This window comes from Hyperolius riggenbachi, chromosome 3, assembly GCF_040937935.1.
Source record: "Hyperolius riggenbachi isolate aHypRig1 chromosome 3, aHypRig1.pri, whole genome shotgun sequence".
Lineage (NCBI taxonomy): Eukaryota > Metazoa > Chordata > Amphibia > Anura > Hyperoliidae > Hyperolius > Hyperolius riggenbachi.
The window spans coordinates 465,528,337-465,551,055 of NC_090648.1; the positions used below are offsets into that span (position 1 = coordinate 465,528,337).

The 22,719-nt window shown below is 44.3% G+C and overlaps 1 protein-coding gene across 1 annotated transcript in view; it reads left to right on the forward strand.

Annotated features, from left to right (window-relative positions):
- The window catches only part of ST8SIA1 (ST8 alpha-N-acetyl-neuraminide alpha-2,8-sialyltransferase 1), a 128,610-nt gene that overhangs the window by 83,045 nt on the left and 22,846 nt on the right, over positions 1–22,719 (forward strand). Inside the window, exons 2-3 of the mRNA XM_068273035.1 lie at positions 5,825–5,969; positions 8,521–8,630. Of these exons, the coding sequence (XP_068129136.1) occupies positions 5,825–5,969; positions 8,521–8,630 (255 nt within the window). The remainder of the gene's footprint in view (positions 1–5,824; positions 5,970–8,520; positions 8,631–22,719) is intronic.

Sequence of the window (22,719 nt, forward strand, 5' to 3'; positions counted from 1 at the left end):
GATCAGAGTGGTTTTCCAGGCGTTTTTATTACAGTAGCTGTTCAGTAACAGCTTTACTGTAACAATATCTGTAATCTGCTACACAAAAAAGGCTACACAAAACCGCAAAACGCTAGCAAAACACTTCATAATAATAAGAAAAAAACGCTTCAAAAACCGCTAGCGTTTTGCGGATCTGCTAGCGTTTTTTGGTGTGCACTAGGCCTAAGGGCCCTTTTCCACTAGCAGTCGCTAGCGTTCACGCTGAACACTAGCGATTGCTGAATCGCAATTACCGGCGATTCCCCGACGTTTGCGGCCGCGATTTTGCTATGCTATGCACTGCATAGCAAAATCGCGGCAAATATCGCTCCGCCGCGCATTCGCATTCCTGTAAAAAACGAATCGCGGTAGTGGAAATGACCTACCGCGATTCCTATGTTAAAAAGCAAACCGTAGCGATTGTAAAATCGCTAGCGGTTTGCGTCTTTCCGATTCAGCCAGCGCTGGTGGAAAAGGGCCCTTAGTGCTAAAAAACACCACATTTTCAGGGAATGTTGAGCAGAAAATTAGGAACAAGAGGAAAAAAATCTTTCAAAAAGACCTTGTAGTTTTAGAGAAAATTTATGCCAAATTCGGTAGAAATTTCCGCGAAAATTTCCAGGAAAATTCACCTACTGTACTTCCATTGCCGATTTCTGAATTTCGATGCGAAAATGCAGTTTCCGATTAGAAATTTGGAAATTTCATTTCCGCGGAATTCGAACGAGCATCCCTACTGTGCAAGAGTTCAGGTCCACTTTAACTCCAGGGCCTCTCCAAACCACATGTTTAGAGCAGTTTATCAGAATGAAAATTCTTGGGCCTTTACTACCCTCCTGTCAAAGCACTGTTTATGGTAATTTGGCCTGTGTTTTGATTACTCCCCCATGTCACACATACTGTAATTAAAACGTTAGTCTGTAACAGCTGGCCTTTAACAGCTGGCCCATTGACACCCTGTGTTGCCTGTAGGGTACATGCACACATTCAGTTTTCATTAGCCAATGATTGGCCAATTTTACCACTCAGCTGTAGTATGGAAGCCAAAGGATTTTGAATACTATGAGCAGATTGTGAAATTGCAGGGAACCTGTCATGAGAAGGATGTGGTGGCTGCCATATTTATTCAATTTCAAGCAATACCAGTTGCCTGGCAGCTCTGCTGATCCTCTGCCTTTAACACTTTTAGCCTAGACGCTGAACAAGTATGCAGCCAGTTCCTATGGGCATGCAAATAGTGCAATCGCTCAGGGAGAAGGATTGAGCGGGGGGAGGGGGGCGCCGCAGCGGGGGGAGTTACAAGATGTCAAAATGGTGCATTAACCACTCTGCTGGGACGAGTAACTACGCCCCTGCAAAATGCCACAACTCTGTGCAGGGGCGTAGGTACTACGTCCCTCCCGCCGCGCCCCTGCACTCAGTATCGCCACTCATTAGCGCCGATCGTTAGCCGCTAGATCAGTGAATGGGAAAACAAATCCCATTCATTGATCTAAGTCTCCCTGTGAATGGCCGCAGCCATCTATTCAGACTGCTCTGCCATTCATTAATCCCGTCCACGTCGTGCTTCCGTTTCCGTACCAATAGTACGGAGCTGAAGTCACCACTGAAGACATCTTGTGGCCAAATTGTAATATTACATCCCTTTTTTTTTTCAGTTACCTAGTTACCTTTTTTTTTCCTTTTTAAATTAACCCCTGACCTCCCACACTTCTCTAAAGTTACAATTTTTTTTTTTAATTAAAAATTTAAAAAATTACGAATAAAAAAAAATACATAAACAGTTACCTTAGGGACTGAACTTTTTTTTAATATTTATCTGAAAACTGTATACTACAATTACTTTATAAATTATGGGCTTGTAATTAGGGTTAGACGCAAAACTGAAAAAATGCACCTTTATTTCCAAATAAAATATTGGCGCCATACATTGTACTAGGGAAAAATTGTAAACGTTGCAATAACCGATACAAAGGGGCAAATAAAATGTGTGGGTTTTAATTACGGTAGCATGTTTTATTTTGTAACTATAATGGCCGAAAACAGAGAAATAATGAATTTTTTCAATTTTTTTCCTTATTATTCCCATTAAAACTGAGTTAGAATAAAATAATTCTTAGCAAAAACTACCCCCCAAAGAAAGCCTAATCAGTGGGGAAAAAATAAGATATAGATTGTTTCGTTGTGATAAGTAGTAATGAAGTTATAGGTGAATGAATGCAGGGCTGTGGAGTCGGAGTCGTGGAGTCGGAGTCGTGGAGTCGGGCAATTTTGGGTGCCTGGAGTCGGAGTCGGGAAAAAATGCACCGACTCCGACTCCTAATGAATTTGTAACTGTAATTAAAATAGAAAATATGATAAAATGTTCTATTTCTCAGATAATAGTCATTACAAATAATGTATATATACAATATATATACAGTAATAGCTGTGCTTAGTCCACAAAAATGAAATAAACCAATCAAAATTAGTTACTTGTGCTGCTTCAATAAAGCAGTCCCCGTATTTTTAAGGTCAGATATACATATCTGATTGTGTCTGTATATATGATGTGTACACAGGAATCTCTTATATATACTAAATAACATCTATGCTGTAAGAATAAAGCCTGATGTGTAGCTGTGTCACTAATAGAGATGGTCAATGAGATGGAAATAATTCTGCATTGATGCTGATTTATGCAAATGTATGCACTCCCTTTGCTGATGAAATGAAATAATTTGATATGTTGTTAAAATTTGGTTTAGTGACTACAAATTAAAGGGTACCTGAGACGGATGAAAAGTAAAGTTTTATACATACCTGGGGCTTCCTCCAGCCCCCTTCAGGCTAATCAGTCCCTCGCTGTCCTCCACCACCCGGATCTTCTGCTATGAGTCCTGGTAATTCAGTCAGTCAGCGCTGTCCGGCCGCATGCCGCTCCCACAGCCAGGAACATTCTGCACCTGCGCAATAGTGCTACACAGGTGTAGTATGCTCCTGGCGGCAGGGTGTGTGCATGCGCACTACGCCCGACTGGCTCAAGTACCTGGACTCATAGCAGAAGATCCAGGTGGTGGAAGAGGACAACGAGGGACGGATTATCCTGAAGGCGGCTGGAGGAAGCCCCAGGTATGTATAAAACTTTAATTTCATCAGTCTCAGGTTTACTTTGTTACACAGTAGTACTATACTCTACATATGCACTCCCCACAGAGCTGCAGGGAATCCACTGAGAATGCTGTGCACATTAAACACAGAGGTGTTGTCTGTTTACAATCTCCTTATTCCCCTGCAGAGTACCTGCACATCATTCTTACATGTTCCCACACTTACATTGCCTAGGGCCTGATAGATGTTCTTTGTTCCGGTTTGTACCTTTTACAAGTACTCTTACCAAGGACTAGTTTTAGTCTAAAGGGAATAAATATAGTAGTCTACATATCCTTCTCACTTCAGTTGTCTTGTAAAATTCCTAAGCGTCGGCAGTTAAGAGACGAATTTCACGTTACATACTTTTAATCAACAAAATTGTAATATGCAAATTAGAGGAGTCGGAGTCGTGGAGTCGGAGTCGGTGGAATCCTAAACTGAGGAGTCGGAGTCGGACTCGGAGTCGGTGGATTTTTGGACCGACTCCACAGCCCTGAATGAATGGAAGGAGTGCTAACGGGTGAAAATTGCTCTGGTTTTTTTTAAGGGGAAAAATCCTTTGAGGTGAAGTGGTTAAGCTACTTAATTGCCAGAAGTAAGCACCTTCTGGTTGCAAAATAATGCAACTGAATTGGAGCATATGTAACCACATGCATGGAAGTAGTAAACCGCCACTGCATGTCAAGTCTACCAGCGGCTGTCACCCACTCAGATGTGCATGCAAGGGGCATCTGTAACCAGGAGGCTGGAGGTCGACAGCTGGCTGCACATACCCAGCAAATAAACATTACTGTCTGAGGGCCAGTGCACACCAAAAACCTCTAGCAGATCCACAAAACGCTAGAGGTTGTTGAAGCAGATTTTCAGAGTGACTCCTAGGCATGTTTAGAGAGGTTTTCTAAACATGCCTAGCGTTTTTTGGAGCATTTTTTGCATAGCAGATTTCACATATTGTTACAGTAAAGCTGTTACTTAACAGCTTCTGTAACAAAAACGCCTGGAAAACTGCTCTGATCTAGCGTTTTTCAGAGCGGTTTTCCACTTTTCTATACTTTAACATTGAGGCAGAAACGCCTCAGAGATCTTAAAAATGCGGCAGCCCCCGAGTTTGCGTTTCTGGAAAAAGCGAACCGCTCTGGTGTGCACCAGCCCATTGAAATCAATACCCAAGCGGTTTTCAAACAGCTAGTGTTTTCAAAAACGCTCCAGAACCGCTCTGGTGTGCACCAGCCCTGACAATGGTAGTAGGAAAAAAGTGCGCCGGCCGAGGGTTGACGAAAAGGGCGCCACAATAAATATCGTTATTAACATTAGAACATTAAAGTTTTCGAAGTATGTTCTGGTTTTAGAAGCTTGCAACGTTATAGTTTTTATCATATTATTTTGTTTGTATGTACAGATTTTACGTTATCAAAGATATTATCAGTTCTATGTGGAAAAAGGTGTTTCTGCAGAGGGAGTGGTTAGGGTTAGGCACCACCAGGGGGAGTGGTTAGGCACCACCCGGGCGGTGGTTAGTTTTAGGCAACACCAGGAGGGGTGGTAAGGGTTAGGCACCACTGGGGGAGTAGTTAGGGTTAGGCACCACCAGGGGAGGGTTCTGTGTGAGGGTAGGGTTGGGTTAAGCTGTAATGTTAAATTACATAAGGATTATTTCCAGTCTGTTTTAACAATGGTATTTATCGTTAACCAAGTTTGACAACGATGTTTATCGTTCTCAGATATCGTTATCCACCGGCGCCATTTTTTCACAGCTCCCTTTCTTCATGCACGCCTGACAACGGTTAAGGTGGCCACACACCATACAATTTCTTAAATATCTGTTCAATTCAAGAATAGCAATCAATTTTTCTGACTGATTGTAACAATTAAAAAATCTGACCAATGTACCACACACCTATGTAAAAATTTTCCCCAGTCATGAATAAAATAATTGAAAGCTCATAAATAATTGATTGGAACTGTACATCGAGTAATTGACAATCCATCACAAAGCATACAATCCTTGATAAAGTTGGTCGGAAATTTCCAACATGTCCAATTTCCAAAAATAAAAACGGGAAATCCGATCTGATTTATCGATCGAAAACAAAGAAAAGCTCTTGATTTTTCGGGACAACCGTTCGAAATGATCGAATTGGTGACAAATTGGATCTTTTAATTGTATGGTGTGTGACCACCTTTAGTGTTAAAGAGCCCGTAAGCGTCCTGCGCATGCTCGGATCTCTAAAGGCTGAACTGCGCACGTGCAGGACGCTTAAGGCGACCGGCATAATGACGCGCATGCTTACCATTATTAGCCGTCAGCTGACCACGGAAGGGACCAAGAGGAGGCCAGGGGACCTAGTGGGCTATGGGGGAGCTGGAGGAAGCCCCAGGTAAGTTCAGATTTCATTTTTCTTGCACTGCTCAGGGTCCCTTTAAGAACGGATTCAGGGTAAGAATAAACCTACAGTTAATTTGTTAACCAAGGACTACCTGTACATTTAATCTGCTGTTTAATAAGTGCGATCAGAACAGGAAAAGGTGGTGTCCACATGGTAAGATCAGCTCTGAGTTGAGCGACTTTTTAACATTCCCCCTGAATAGGAAACATGACATTTGTGTCCTCTGTGGCTTCTGTTATTTCTTCCCTTTTGACCTCACTGATGTCCTTGTTTTCCCTCCGCAGGAAGCTGCTGAATGACTGCTGTGACCCCAGCCACCTCTTTTCCATGACGAAGGTGAACACTCCGGTGGGCGAGAATCTCTGGTTTGATGGAGAGCTCCTGTATTCGCTGACAATCGATAATGCCACGTACAACCTCTTCCCCCAGGTCAGCAGCTACAGACATATCTTTATTGTATACTAGTTGACCTAAGCCCGTTTAAAAACAGGCTCTAGGTCTATGTGACACCGCCACCACAGCCGCATGTTAGTGCGCATGTACGCGCACCCGTCCGACGCGCTAGAGAAGAACTTAAGCCTGGTGCACATCTTAAATTTTGATTGACGAAAGATTGGCCAAATGTAACACCTCCATATAGTATGAACAGATTTTGAATGCTATGAGCAGATTGTGTAGGTTAGCTCAAATACTACGTGGAGGTGGTAAAATTGGTCAGTGATTGGCTAATCAAGATTGGATGTGTGTAATAGGCTTTACTCCCTGCCACACCCTCCCCTCCTTCCCCCCCAGGAGCAGTGATGTTGCAGGTAGCAGTCACTTAGCCTGTGTGAGCCCGTGGTGTGAGACCTGTGGAAGCTGCCCTATTGATTTCATTTTAAAGGATACCCAAAGTGACATGATGAGATAGACATGGGTATATACAGTGCCTAGCACACAAATAACTGCTGTGTTCCTTTTTTATTTTCTCTGCCTGAAAGAGTTAAATATCAGTTATGTAAGTGGCTGACTCAGTCCTGCCTCAGACAAGGAAGTGACTACACTGTGACCCTCACTGATAAGAAATTCCCCTTTTTACCTCTTTCTTGCTGTCAGAAGCCATTTTCTGCTAGGAAAGTGTTTTATAGTTGGAATTTCTTATCAGTGAGGGTCACACTGTAGTCACTTCCTGTCTGAGTCAGGACTGAGTCAGCCACTTACACACCTGATATTTAACTCTTTCAGGCAGAGAAAGAAAAAAAAAGGAACACATCATAGTTATTTGTGTGCTAGGCACTGTACATACACATGTCTATCTCATCATATCACATGTCACCTCGGGTATCCTTTAAAGTGGACCTGAACTCTTGCACAGGACTGAAGAAATACATAGAGAAATGCATCATGTATGTATTTAGAGAGTTTAACCTATTTAAGTCCCACTCATTTGTGTCTAATTACAACTTGTAATCTTATCTCTCCCCTGTGTCACATGACTGCTTATGGCAGAGATGGCAGATAAGGCCATTTGAAAGCACAGGAGGTTAACAATATGTCTGCTTCCATAAATCAGGAAGTAGAAACCGTGCAGATTTATTTTAGGATTTGTGTCCGCTGTAACAAAGAAATGTTTTTCGTTTAAAGGTTATTATGCTGTTGCTTATCATTTAGAGCAGAGAGGACGTTCTGAGTTCAGGTACGCTTTAAACAATACCAGTTGCCTGGCAGCCCTGCTGATCTTTCTGGATAGTAGGGTCTAAATCACACACTACAACAACCGCCATGTGGCTATAGGTCCGTACACACGCCGGACTGCAGGAAACGACGGGTCTGTCGTCACCTCCCGCTGAACGGGTTTTCAGCAGACAGTCCGGCGTGTGTACAGTCTGTCGGCGGACTGATACGGCTGTTTCTGAGCGATCGCTCAGAAACCGCCGTATCAGTCCACCGACAGACTGTACACACGCCGGACTGTCTGCTGAAAACCCGCCCAGCGGGAGGTGACGACAGACCCGTCGTTGCCTGCAGTCCGGCGTGTGTACGGACCTTAATTCAGTCACACTTGAGTCCCCTTTAACAACTCCTCTCCTCCTCCTCCTCCTCCTCCTCATACTGTGACAACAACAGAGGTTCCCCTGGTGGAAATCAGGAAATTTGGGCCCATGGGGCTAATGGACTATTTGGGCACCCGATAAATAGCAGGTGTCGGGCCCGTCCAACCGAAATTTTTCGCCTTGAGAATTAGTGTTTTTAAAAAATATAATTTTAAAATTCGTTTTGACAATTATCATTTTGTAAATTATCGTTTTAGCTTTTTTTAACCATTTTGAAAGTCGTTTTGAGAATTATTAATTTCGTAAATTATTGTTTTGAAATGTATCTTAGAAATGTATAGTTTTTTGTATTAAGCTTATTTGCAACCGAGAAAAGGGATTTTAGGGATAGGTATCAGGAAGGGGGTTTTTAGGGTTAGGCACCACCAGGGTCGGTCTTAGCGTTAGGAACCACCGGGAAGGGGGGGGGGGGTGTTAGGGTTTGGCACCACCTGGGGGTGTCTTAGAGTTTGGCACCACCAGGGGGAGTCTTGTGGTCAGGCACCACGGGGGTGGGGGTCTTGTGGTTAGGCAGCGGGGGGGCTTAGGGTTAGGCACCACCAGCAGGGGGGGTGGTCTTAGGGTTAGGCAGCGGTAGAGGGAGGGTTCTGCATGAGAGTAGGATTAGATTTAGTTGTAGTAAAATCTCGGTAATATTACGACTACCTATATTTTTGTTTTCATTGTTATAGACAATATTTTGTGATTTCAGCTTCACTCGGCAGCCTTTCTATTACCGGTATTCATTTTTATATTTATAATTCTATCTCAGCTAAAGATGAGGAAATAATTAAAATATCGTTATAGACAATATTTTTAAATTACGTCTATACCCCGCGTCTTTTTTTTCCTGGCGCCCTTATTTGATGTATGCCCCGAGGTAATCTCTCTCTTGTCTCTATTGCCAGGAAATCCCCTTCAAGCTGCCTCTGAAGAAGTGCTCGGTGGTTGGAAACGGCGGTATCCTGAAGGGCAGCAGATGTGGAAAACAAATCGATGAGGCCGACTTTGTTATACGGTAAGAATGTGACTTTGTATGGCATGCAGAGCTATTCGCCATGCAGTGCTGCTCTCTCCTCTGTACGGTTGTTTTATTGATGATTCACACCTTCAGCCAGGTCACCTGACCAACATCTGCATAATGAGTGCTAATCGCTCGAGGCTCTGGAGTCTGAAGTTAATGATTTCTCCATAGGTGTAAACGACTTGATTATTCCTTAACCTGGTTTGAACAGAGTAAACACCTGCCTATATATCTTATCTAAAGTTTAGATAGTTTACACAGCAAATCTAGCTGCAAACAGCTTTAACAGAATATGATTATTTCTTCCTGTGATAGAATGACAGCAGCCATGTTGTTTGTAAACATTACACAGAGGCAGGCTTATCTCCTCCCTCCTCCCCTCTGCCTCTGAAATCTATGGCCTCAATTCACTAAGCTTATCTCCTGTCTTTAATAACTCTTCTAGAGTTATTACCATGGTGATAAGGCATGTAGTATTCAGGAAACATTTTACCTCAGGCAAACCTAAAGTTAACTCATCTGTCTTTAAGTTAACTCTTTAATCCTTAAAATAACTCCAGAGTTAAAGACAGGCTGTTCATTAACTGCATCTGAAAATAACTACAGAGGAGGTAAATTAACTACAGAGGAGGTAAATTAACTACAGAAGAGGTAACGTAAGGAATGAATAGATAAGATAACTCTCTTACTTGCCTTATTATCTCCAGCATGATCTTAGTGAATTGAGGCCTATGGCTAGTAATACCTCCCTCTCCTCCAGCCCAGACTGAGCTCCCATGAGCCCTTGCTACTGTCCGAAATTGCCTTGGCTCTCTGAAACCCTGTGGGCGTGGCTTGTTTAGTTTATAGGGAATTAGAGTATTAAAACAAAAACAAAAAAGTATTTGGCTTGAGGAATGCCCTATAAACAATAGGAAAGGAAGAAACACAATTATGCAATGAGTAAAAGTTTATCCTGTATCCACTTTAAGGTGCCAATACACTTCTCAATTTATGAACAGATCGGCCGTGAGATAATATCCGATCAACGAGGGATCTATTGCCAACCAATTCACTGCACACCAGTTTCCGGCCTAGCGCCTTCGCATCTGCCTGGCTGCACTTTCAATGTATGTGTCCCCCCCATGCCCATAAAAAGCTCACCTGTCACGCTACTGAGAATCCTGGCTTCCTCCAGGGTCCATCTGTACCACGAGGCACTGGCACATGTGTGACGTCACAACTTGTGCCGAATCACGTGTTACCATGGCACTCTCTGTGATACCGAAGGAGACCAGGATTTGTGTGATGGCATGGCAGGTGTGCCTTTACTTCTGTGGCGGGGGGCACCAATATACTTAGGGGAGCCCCAGCTGGGGGGCCGTCATGTACGTTGGTCTTCACAATATCAGATGCCATTATCGCTGCCCATCCGATTGAGCCCTTTGCGAATGTGATATTACCAGCTTTTCCCCATCAATCCTTTCAACTGATTTCACCCTAAAATCGATTTGGGGCCTTATTACTTGACCGATTTTCAATCCGCAAAATCAGGTCGTGTATAGCTGCCTTCAAACTATGTTCACATTATAAATCGCCAGCGCTATTGCAAGCGCTGAGCGATGTATTGAGAGTTTTGTAAGCGCTTTTCCCTGCGCTTTGCGCTTAGAAAAGCACTTTTTAAAGCGATTTTGCAGAGCGATTCGTTTTTTTACTTCCTGACGTCAGTTAGGAAGTGAACTCTTTCACCCAAAAATGAATAAATACAATAGGCTTGATTCACAAAGCGGTGCTAACACTTAGCACCCTGGTGAAAAGCCCCTTATCACGCCTAAACCCAGTTTAGGCGTGATAAGTTTACGCATGATAAGTTTAGGCGTGATAAGTTTAGGCGTGATAAGTTTAAGAACCAAGTGGGTTAGCACCGCAGTGCACAGCTGATCAATAGTTTTGCGCTAGCAAAGTGTGGTGCACTTCGCATAGAGTTTAATGGCACTGCTATGCGTGCGGGACTTTGCGCGCGATCTAAACTTATCTAAACTTATCACGCCTAAACTTATCACGCCTAAACTGGCTTTTCACCAGCGTGGTGCAATGGTTATCACGCCTAAAGTCTTTTACTGGGTTAGCACCGCTTTGTGAATCGAGCCCAATGGGCTCGATTCACAAAGCGGTGCTAACCCAGTTAGAGACTTTAGGCATGATAACCATTGCACCACGCTGGTGAAAAGCCAGTTTAGGTGTGATAACTTTAGGCATGATAAGTTTAGCTGTGATAAGTTTAGGCATGCTAAGTTTAGATAAGTTTAGATCGCTTGCAAAGTCCCGCACGCAAAGCAGCGCCATTAAACTTTATACGAAGTGCACCAGTCTTTGCTAGCGTAAAACTTTTGATCAGCTGTGCACTGCGGTGCTAACGCAGTTGGCGCTTAAACTTATCACACCTAAACTTATCACACCTAAACTTATAGTTTAGGCATGATAAAGGGCTTTTCACCAGGGTGCTAACTGTTAGCACCGCTTTGTGAATCAGGCCCAATGTGTTTATTCATGAAAGCTCCTGGGAAATCACTATACAAAGCGCTTTTTCAATCGCTTTGTGATTTCCCTATACCTTCCATTGAGCAAAACCAGTCAGAAAATGGTACAGGCAGCGCTTTTGAAAGCGGAAAGCAATCTAACCGCTCATAGGTGAACACGCTCATAGGGAATCAATACACAAGCGCTTTTAGGGCAATTTCTAAAATCGGCAGCGCTTAAAAAAAATCTGCAAACGCTCATAGGGCTTCATTTACTAAACCGTAATAACTCCTATCACGGCCGTTGTTCTTCAGAGATACCTGGATCCTTATTTACTATGGAACAGAAAGGAACCTCAGCTCAGCTCCTGCTAAGGCTGCCCACCAAAAATAGTAAAAAAAACAGACATTAGTTGCAGATGTGCAATCAATTGGGAAGCCGCAGTCCTGTTCTATGTCATGTCAACCCACCTGAGAGGACTTATCCAGCAGCAGATAAACATTAGGAGCAGACATGTGGACAGTCTAGGGATGGCCCTGCCTAGAAGAACTCTCGAGAGGCCCGGATTTACATCACAGGAGCCTATAGGCACAGATGTCCTGGCACCCTAGACTTCACCCTCCATGAACCTACATACCCCCATCGAATTACACCACAAGTGTGCTGGCTGGCCCAGCTGTCCTTTCTCCCTTACTTCCCTTACCCGTCATAGGTAGCTACAGGTGCCCCTTAGTATTAGGTAGCCAGAGGTACCCTCAGAATTAAGTAGCTAGAGGTGCCCCGGCTGAAGGGAGATCTTGTCAGTGGAATGCCGAGAGCAGGGTGAGTAACCTCTCAATTATGCTTCGCTCAGGACTCTGCACAGGGAAGTAGGGAGGGAGGCGTTCGGGGAGGGGAGTAAGCTGCCTTTCTATCATCAGGCGCCTGTAGGCACGTGCCTATAGTGCCTTATGGTAAATCCGGCCCTGACTCTCGGAGAAGCATGTAATCACATAGCTCCCAACTTTCCCTCCGACTCCTTAGTCTCATACTTAACAGGGCTGTGGAATTTGTACAAAAATCATCCGATTCCGGACTCCGACTCCTCAGTTTATGAAATCAACGACTCTGACTCCAGGTGCCCAAAATTGTCCCGACTCCGACTCCACAGCCCTGGTAGTATGAGAGCATACCTACACCGTCTGTTCTATTAAGCTGAGTATGCCTGTTAGATAAAAATCTTTGCAAATTGAGGAATTTATATGATCTGTCACATAAAGTAGGTTTGTCAGGGAAGTTTTAGGGCCCGTTTCCACTATCGCGGAAACGGCCACGAATTCGCAGAGTTTCCCCGCAGGCAAATCGCGCGGGAAAACTCTGCCATAGGGGATAACGGCGGCGCCGGCCGAATCGCTTGCAGTAGCGATTCGGCCGGAACCCCCTACAGAATTCGCGGCGGAGGCTGCGATTCCCATAGCCGTGCATGGCACGGATCATGTGTTTCGCCTGCGATCCCGCCCCCCCCCCCCCGCTTAGTGCCGGCATGCGTCTACGAGACGCACGCCGCACTAGCTACGAGACGCACGCCGCACTAGTGGAAACGAGCCCTTAAAGACAGATCTTTCTAAAGATGCTGTACACATGCAAAAGATCAGTATCTGCAATAGATCAGTATTTGCAAAAAATCAGTTCCTGCAAAAGATCAGTTCCTGCAAAACGCATTCAGAATCGGAATCTTTTATTTCGCCAAGCACGACTGGGCCATGCCCGGAATTGGTTTTGGCATGTACAGGGCTAGGTGTGGAACAAGACATATACAATACGAGTACAAATACAGCAGTTTAACCATAAACATTTACACAGAGTTTGAGCTCAAGTATGTAAAATGTGCAGCTGTGCAATCATGTGCTACCGAATGTTACTTGAAGGGGCGCGCATAAGAGAGTTCATAGAGTTCAAAGAGTTGACGGCTGAGGGAAAAAGCTATTCCTGTGTCTTTCGGTCCTGGTGTAGATAGACCTGAATCCCAAGGGGGGAGCCGCTGGAAGAAGCGGAAGCCTGGGTGAGATGGGACATTGACGATCCTCAGAGCTCTGGAGCACAGTCTGCAAAAGATCAGTTCCTGCAAAACGCATTCAGAATCGGAATCTTTTATTTCGCCAAGCACGACTGGGCCATGCCCGGAATTGGTTTTGGCATGTACAGGGCTAGGTGTGGAACAAGACATATACAATACGAGTACAAATACAGCAGTTTAACCATAAACATTTACACAGAGTTTGAGCTCAAGTATGTAAAATGTGCAGCTGTGCAATCATGTGCTACCGAATGTTACTTGAAGGGGCGCGCATAAGAGAGTTCATAGAGTTCAAAGAGTTGACGGCTGAGGGAAAAAGCTATTCCTGTGTCTTTCGGTCCTGGTGTAGATAGACCTGAATCCCAAGGGGGGAGCCGCTGGAAGAAGCGGAAGCCTGGGTGAGATGGGACATTGACGATCCTCAGAGCTCTGGAGCACAGTCTGGAGTTGTAGAGTTGATCCAGTGAGGGGAGGGATTTCCCGATGATTTTCTCAGCTGATCTTATGACCCTCTGTAGTTTGTGTCTGTCGCTAGTGGAGGAGCCAGCATACCAGACCGGGATGGAAGAGCAGAGGACAGATTCAATTATGTCGTAGTCTATGATACCTGGAGATCTCACACACGGACAGTCGTCTGCAGATTAGATCCACCAAAATATACATGTTTACTACATACATTTTTAGGCTAGGTTTCCACTTGTGCGTTTTGGGTCAGATTTTTCCCTCAGAAAATTCACATCGATTTTGCAACTAATGGTAGTGAATGGGGCTGTTTCCACTCAGTGCAAATTTTTCTACACAGAAAAATCTGAGGTACTGTATCATTTTTTCGGACACCGCGTACGATTCACGTAAAATGCTTTGTATGGGCAATGTGAATTTTCGCGTTCTTTGCCCGAAAATTCACATTATATCCATGGTTACAGGAAGTCGTCAGCAGTCATGACTAAGCTGTTACTAGGCAGAATATATTATATTTAACTAAAGCAAATTTTCGCGTACGAAAATTCGCATAAAAACGCCTAAAAATTTACATGCGAATTTTCACCAATCAGAAAAAAACTTATGATTTTTTTGCAGGTGAAAATGTCACACTACAGTGAAAACGTAGATTTTTTGCAGGCGAAAATGTCACACTACAGTAGAAACGTAGCCCATAATGATGGTATTGCGGCCTGTCGCAAACATTTTCAAGGTTTGGGCACACCTATAAAGCCAATTGCTGGACTGATGATATTCATTCTCACCCACAATCATTTCACTTTTGGAGAGGACCTCTATTTACAGCAAATGGGAGTGGCAATGGGCTCACTGTTTGCACTGCAGTACGCAAATCTCTTCATGGCAAAATTTGAATACCTGGATACTTGTCATATAAAACCTATGAACTACTTCCGTTTTATAGACGATATCTTGATCATCTGGTCTGCAAGTGAGAAGGATCTTATCCAATTTCACAGGAACTTCAATGCCTTCCATCCCACAATCAAACTGAAACTGAGCCACTCTCACAGGGAGATTAACATTCTTGACACCACCATATACATCAGAGAGGACAGCCTACAAACGTACCGCAAACCAACGGATCGTCCCACATACCTCAGGAATGACAGGTTCCACCCCAAACATATAAGGAATTCCATAATTTACAGCCAGGCAATAAGATGCAATCGGATCAGTTCTGACAGGGATGAGAGACAAACACCTGGGTTACCTGAAGAATAATTTCATTAAACAGGGATACAATCCTCTAATGGCTGAGACCCAAATCAAGAAAGCTAACAACATCCTTAGGACTCAGCTCCTGTAGTACAAGAAGAACCAGGAAGAGAGCCGTGTCCCACTGATAGTCACCTACAACCCACGCCTGGAAATCTTAAGAAAGATTGCAAAAGAACTTCATCTTGTTCTACACAAGGATCAGTGACTGAAAAAGATATTCCCTGAACCTCCCCTCCTAGCGTTCTGACAGCCACCCAATCTTAAGCAGATGATAGTGAGGAGTGCCTTAAATAGGCCAGAACAGAATGGAAACATTCCCCTGCCAAGGGAAAAGGTGTGGGACCTGTAAACACATCCATTCCACAGACAGGATACTAATACCAGGTACACAACAGGAATACAAAGTACAAGGAACCTTTTCCTGCGACTCATCTAATGTGGTATATCTGATCATGTGTGCAAAATGCCCCAAAGGAATTCATGTGGGAGAAATAAGTCAACCACTGCGTTATCGCATGACACACCACAGATCCACTATTAACAGCAGAAAAGAGGATATTACAAAATATACTGATCTCCCAATACCAACACACTTTTGTTTACCTGGACACAGTTTAAGCGATTTTCACATTACTGTATTAATGGGTGGCTTCAAATCAGAAAACATGAGACTAACACAAGAAACAAAGTTTATATATTGGTTCAAAACTGTAGAAGATGGTTTAAACAAGGACTCTAACTTCTTGTGCTGGTACGATGGGTTTTAAATGCCACAATTTCTTTAATTTTTCTATCTTAAGAAGGTGTTTACTGTCACTATTCATTTTATTTGCTTTCATGTGCTGGCTTTAAAGGCCCATACTCACAGGCTACAATTGTCGCTGCAACACGCGGCGCGCGCGTGTTGCGGCGACAGGTCGCCCGTGAGTATGCGGCGTTGCACGGGCGCGCACCCCGAACCGTCGCTCGTCACTGCTGTTGCCAGGCGATTGCCGCGGTCAACTCCGCCGCAACTGTCGCTAGTCCGCGTGAGTATGCGGACTAGCGACAGCAACCTCCATAAAGAACATGGAGCTTCCGGCGGGGGGAGGAGGAACGTTGGCGACAGCTTCCGTCGCACCGCTGGTCCCTCTTCCGCGTGTGTACGCGGAGGGACGTGGCGACGAGCTGTCGCTAGAACTGTCGCGCACACGCTCCCGTGTGCTAGTGACAGCCCCAAAAAGTTGCCCGTGAGAATGGGCCATAAATGCCACAATTCTCTTCAGCTTAGAATTAATGGTGCATGTAACTAGTCCAGTTACAATTTGAACTCGGAATTTACGATGTCTCCCCATCAGCAGAGTCTACTTTATGTTATGTTGAGGGAACTGTTGAGCTTATCAATTTAGCCAGGATGCCTGGGAAAGCCTCCTGAGTAACAGTTAAGTCATCTAATTACATTTATGTTTGATAAAGAATGTTTCTCCTCTGTATGTCAGTGTATATAAGCTGTGTTTTTCAGTTTTTGTCAGGCACAAAGTCCGACGAAGGCTTTCTATAAGCCGAAAGCTCACTGTTTATTCCTCTCTAAGTTGGCCAATAAATGGTATCATCCTGATTCAAAACTCCTTGCTTTTAGAGAGGATATGAAAGTTCTTGAGCAGACACAGGTACAAGTTTCAACAGCTCAGAACTTCTATACAGGAAAACTTACTATGTAGGTAAAAAGTCAGAGAACACCATTATTTTATTGTATTTATAAAGCGCCAACATATTACTCAGCGCTGGACAATAAATACATACAATGATACAAGGATGACAGACGTAACAAGGTTATGCAACATAGGACAAAGTTATTCAAGGCAAACTGGGTACAACAGCAACGCGACACAGACTACATATCGTATCTTCTATCTTCTGTCTTGTGTTTTACGACTTACAGAACTATAGCAGTGTAAATGCTAAACATCTCTGTGTGATCTGCAGGCTATAGGTCACGCTGCTACGTACAGGAAGTCGTTTGTCAGATCAGCAGTCAACCCTTCAGCAAAGAATGAAACAGTATGTAAGTGTGGTGTTAAAGTAAATGTAAGGGGACTAAAAAAATCCATTATAGTATGCGTGACTGAAGGGTGTGTCAGGGGCATGATTAGGGGTGTGGCAGAGGCGGGGCTTAAGTGTCCCTCTTTAGGATCCAGAACCTTCCCTCTCCATAGATAAGTATCTGTATTTCATAAGAAAAATATGTTGTTTTATAATTCAAATCACACGGGTCCTTTCTATCCTGGTTAATTTTCCTTCATATTAAGATTTGAAATAAGAAATAGATCAATGTAACCTCCTTGGTGTTAACCCCGAGCTACGGTCAGGGAGGAAAAACGCAGCTCAGAGTGGTAACCCCGACCTGCACTTGTGGTAGCCGCCTGAGGCGCTATACAGAGCAATGTGTGCAGCGGGCATTTCAACTCACCTCCCGGGGGATCCCAACGTCGGACGCCATTCTTCTACCGCTCCTCCGAGGCTCTGCTTCCCCTGGTGAGATCGCCGGCTGTCGTCATGATGACATTTGGCAATCTCACTTTAGGGTTACAGCCCCACTCAGAGGATGGAGGGAAAACTGCAGCGCTGGAGCCCAGGGAGGTCAGTGAGTGCTGAGCTGCTACAGATCTTCCTAGCAGCAGCATTTTTCCAGGTTTTAGGATCTGGAAGCATGCAAAAAAAAAAAATGCACCACTTTTAGACTCTAAAATCCGGAAAGAATCATACCGCCAAGGGAGTTATAGGATAGGTATTAAGTTTAGAGTCAAACACATTTTTCAGTAGAAAAATACATATAGTTACATAAATCTGTACATAAGTCCTGAAAGAGGGATACATGAGAATTAAAGAAGGAAGATGGAGGATTTGGTTCCCAAAGAGGGACTGTTCCTCCAAAAGAGGGACTGTTGGGAGCTAGGGTTACGTATCTGACTATTTTTTTTTTTGTCACTTTACATTTACTTTATAGGGACACTATGGGGTTTATTCACTATAATAAATAGCGTGCCTTATCAAAGTTAACATGCCTTATCCGAGTTAACATGCCTTATCAGAGAAGCTACGAACTAATGCCTGCTAATTGGCAATGACGAGAGCTCCACTCGTCCTGCCCTGAGACCCTGCGGGTCCAATCACTTTAAAGAGGAACTCTAGTGAAAATAATGTAATTAAAAAAGTGCTTCATTTTTTACAATAATTATGTATAAATGATTTAGTCAGTGTTTGCCCATTGTAAAATCATTTAAATCCCTGATTTACATTCTGACATTTATTACATAATGTCATTTTTACTGTTGGCAGGTGATGTAGCTGCTGCATGCTTTTTTGGCAGTTGGAAACAGCTGTAAACAACCATTTCCTACAATGCAGCAAGGTTCACAGACCGGAAACTGCCAGGAGTACGTACTCAAGAGTTTCTTGTGGGAGGGGTTTCACCACAATATCAGTCATACAGCGCCCCCTGATGGTCTGTTTGTGAAAAGGAATAGATTTCTCATGTAAAAGGGGGTATCAGCCACTGATTGGGATAAAGTTCAATTCTTGGTCGGAGTTTCTCTTTAAAGGACATTATCCCCGCACTTTGATTGGCCCAATAGATTGCCTGTCACTTGACAAAACCAGGCAAGTTGAGCCAAATAATGATCAACAATATGTACGTAACCATGGAAATATCCAGTGTAATCACAAACTATAAAGAAAAAGTATCCATGGCAGAAAATAGTCCAAAACAATATAAATTATTGCCCAAGCAAATAACACATTTATTAGGGACTTATCCCAAAAGGCAATTAAAAACAGTTCAAAAACAAACAAGCGGTAACACACAGATCACCAGAGTCTATAATATATCTTATGGGAGTAGTACAATGTCCAGGCACTGAGTGACAATTGGTATAATCAAAAATCAAACAATGGCTCCATAGCCCCAAGTACACAGCATGCTCCAATCATCCAAGTAACAATTATGGCCCATACTCACGGGCAACTTTTCTTCTCTGTCGCTAGCACAGGGGAGCGTGTGCGCGACAGTTCGGCGACAGCTCGTCGCCACGTCCCTCCGCATACACACGCGGAAGAGGGATCAGCGGTGCGACGGAAGCTGTCGCCGTCGTTCCTCCTCCCCCCCGCCGGAAGCTCCGTGTTCTTTATGGAGGTTGCTGTCGCTAATCCGCATACTCACGCGGCGGAGTTGCCAGGCGATTGACCGCGCCAATCGCCTGGCGACAGCAGCGACGAGCGACGGTTCGGGGTGCGCGCCCGTGCAATGCCTCATACTCACGGGCGACCTGTCGCCGCAAAACGCGCGTGCCGTGTGCTGCGGCGACAATTGTAGCCCGTGAGTATGGGCCATTAGAAGAGGCAAGGAGACAGCTGCCGTAGTAAGAAGCAGAAAGTAAAAAATAGATGGGTTTCTTACCCACTCAAAGTGCATGAATGATCCGCTGGACCAGCTTAGACCAGCGCGGGCAGTCGGCGGATCATTCATCCATGCATGGCGTGGTCAGCATGACGAGCCTGACGAAGTGGTCACACTGACCACGCCATGCATGTGTGCCTCCCTCCGCCCCCTACACATTTGGCTGCTGCTGATTCACCACAGAGGACCCTGTCCAGGGATGATGTATGTACACCTTTATTTTAGGTCTTACTTGGTTCCCATTATTGATTGTTCATCACATGCTAGGTATGATTTTTGTTATAGTCATAAAATACACTTTTGATTCTTATTTATGAGCATATTTTTCACTTGATCTATTTATTATACCTTGCATGCACTTTTTTTTTTTTTGCATTTTATTTACCAGTGTTACTACTTGCACTTTATTATATGGATCTGGGTCCGTTTTCCATACTAGGTTCCAGTGTGAACCCGGATGGTTACTATTGAGCAGCATATAGGGTTTATTGTTGTAGTTGTTGGAGGTGAGGCACTTGGTATTGCATTATATCACTTGGTATTGTATTATCCAAGTATAATATGCAAATAAAGAACAGTCACTCATAGGAATATGAAAAATGCAAAATTCAGCTTTATTAGGGAACTAGACCCATACACAGACCAACCAATTAAAAGCAATTAAAAATGGCCATTATAGAGCGCACAAACATCCACATGTATCCCCACACACCTCCACACTCATACACCCCTTCTCCGAAATGGCGCTTTCTGGGACCAGATTGTCTTTAGCGTATGATGCAAGCACCGGCTTAACCCGCTGTGCAGATCACCATAGTGGGGGTCCAGGTGCTCTCACTTTGCATGTCAGCGTGTCCGTGCAGATGGACGGACAGCGGGTTGAGCCGGTGCTTGCATCATACGCTATAGACAATCTGGTCGCAGAAAGCGCTATTTCGGAGAGGCTTGGATGCTTCATAGTCAGCGCTGCCACAAGACCAAAAGCTGCAAGAGCTGGTGAGATTGCTCCGATCTGTGTATATGCAGTCGGCAGGCTGATGTGATCAACACATCCCAATTTGTCCTATACAACACAAATCCTCTCTCTGAAGATACGGAAGTTCTAGGTATCGGTACCAGAAGGGGTGTATGAGTGTGGAGGTGTGTGGAGATACATGTGGATGTTTGTGCGCTCTATAATGGCCATTTTTAATTGCTTTTAATTGGTTGGTCTGTGTATGGGTCTAGTTCCCTACTAAAGCTGAATTTTGTATTTTCATATTCCTATGAGTGACTGTACTTTATTTGCATATTATGCTTGGGTTCCGTGAATTTATACCAGGTTTCCTTTTTCCTTCCTTCTTTGCAATTCATAAAGTCTGTTACCGCATGGAAAGCTGAAATTATTGAGCAGTGAGGTAAATTATGGTAAATACCTCAACCCGTCAGATAGGCCCCGTTCACATCTAAAATCGCAAAACTGCGGTAGTGATTTTCCCGCGATTAATGCGGAAAAATCACTGGACACTCGGCGGTTTCGGATTAGCGGTGCTATGCATGCTAATCGCGATCGCTAAACGCTAATCGCGAATCGCCAGCAAACCGCAGCATGTAACACGTTTGCAGTTATCACTAACTGCAAACACGGCAGTGAGAACACATGCTGCAGCGGTTTTTAAAAAACTGCTAGCGGTTTGCCTTGAGCGGGATTCGCCCAATTCCCACTCAAGTGTGAATGTGCCCTAAATGTCAATTTATAAAGGCTAGAACAGGTGGTAAAGCCCAGAAACATTACCGGCAGCTCTGGTGTGGCATACACAGTGTGGAGACTGTGTGAGACTGTGCGGAGCCAGCCATAACTTGCAGAAGCAGAGAGAGCTATGACTGACAGGAGCAGAGCCAATAGAAACAGACCCTGTCTCCTGCAAGTCCCCCTGATTGGATTTTGATAGGTTGCAAAGGCTTCTCGGGTGGAACAAGCTTTTCTTCTAAAAGAGGTTACCCCTGGAGCCCTTCGGCCATTTAACCTTTTAGTTTCCTGTTTGAAGATGCAGATGAACTAGTGGGGAAATCACCTAAACATGGCATGTGTTATGTCTCCTGGAAATTTTTCTAAGCTCTGGCAATTAAATAAAATGTTAAGAATGACTAGTGGACAGATTCAGAGCAAGCAGAGGCAGTATAACAAACATGTACATTCTAAAGGGATGTGGGGATGCCTCTTACTATTGTAATGCTGTCTCTGCACGGAATAGCTTGTAACAAAACAGAGACAGCTCCACACGATTCTGCTGTTACCGAACAGGTTTTTGTCAATGGGCTTCACTAAATTACTGAACTTCTACTGCACCTGTGAACATTTTTATGAATTAGCACAGAAAAGTCTAAAATATCGAATGCGGTATTTTAACGCCCCGATTTTTTTTTATCGCACAGCCTTTTATAAATGGAGGCCATAGAGTTCAGTCTCCTCACCGCACACTTCTGCCACTACCTAATGTTATTGCCTCACAGTGATCACAGGGTCAGGAGCCAATGAAATAGTCTCCTGACTTGCTCGGGGAATTATTCTGTCATAGCGACGACAGGGCAAGTGGGCTTCAGTGATGGGTGAGAGGTGGGTCCGTGTGGGTGATGTCGGTGAGCCCTGCTTTTTGTACCAGCAGTCTCTGGTCCTTAAAGGAAACATCCAAGCAGACCTAAAAAAAAAAAAAAGATCCACTTACCTGGGGCTTCCTCCAACCCGTTGCAGCCGTCCTGTGCCCTCGCCGCAGCGCCGAAAGCTCCCGGTCTTCTCAGCTGCAGAAGCCAACCTGCACTCCACGACGCGGGTCACGTGGTCCGGCCGACGTCATCATTACGGTACTGCACAGGCGCAGCAGTTCTGCGCCTGTGCAGTACCCTTCTGATGACGTCGCCAGAACCACGTGACCCGCGCGGTGGAGCGCAGATGACGCCGACCCGGAACCCGACCTGGCGAGGTCGGGTTCTGCAGCGGAGAAAACCGGGAGCCCCTGGAGCTGCGGCGAGGGCACAGGACGGCTGCCACGGGCTGGAGGAAGCCCCAGGTAAGTGGATATTTTTTTTCTTAGGTCTGCTTGGACACTCCCTTTAAGGGGCCAGACAAGTGGTTAAGCTCCAGCAAGAGTTTGCTTTATTTGATTATAAGCACTGAATGCTCATGGTTATGTCATGCAACTCTGATTTTTGTATTGTTTATGATTTATTCAAGTTAATGTTTTTTTGGATTGCGGTTTAGCAGTTGGAGGAAACTTAGTAACCACACGAGTGATGAATGCAATAGCGATTGGATGTTAATTATTTAAAGTGGATCCGAGATGAAAAACTAGTAACTTGTCTAAAGTTTAGATTAGTTTATACAGCATCAATGC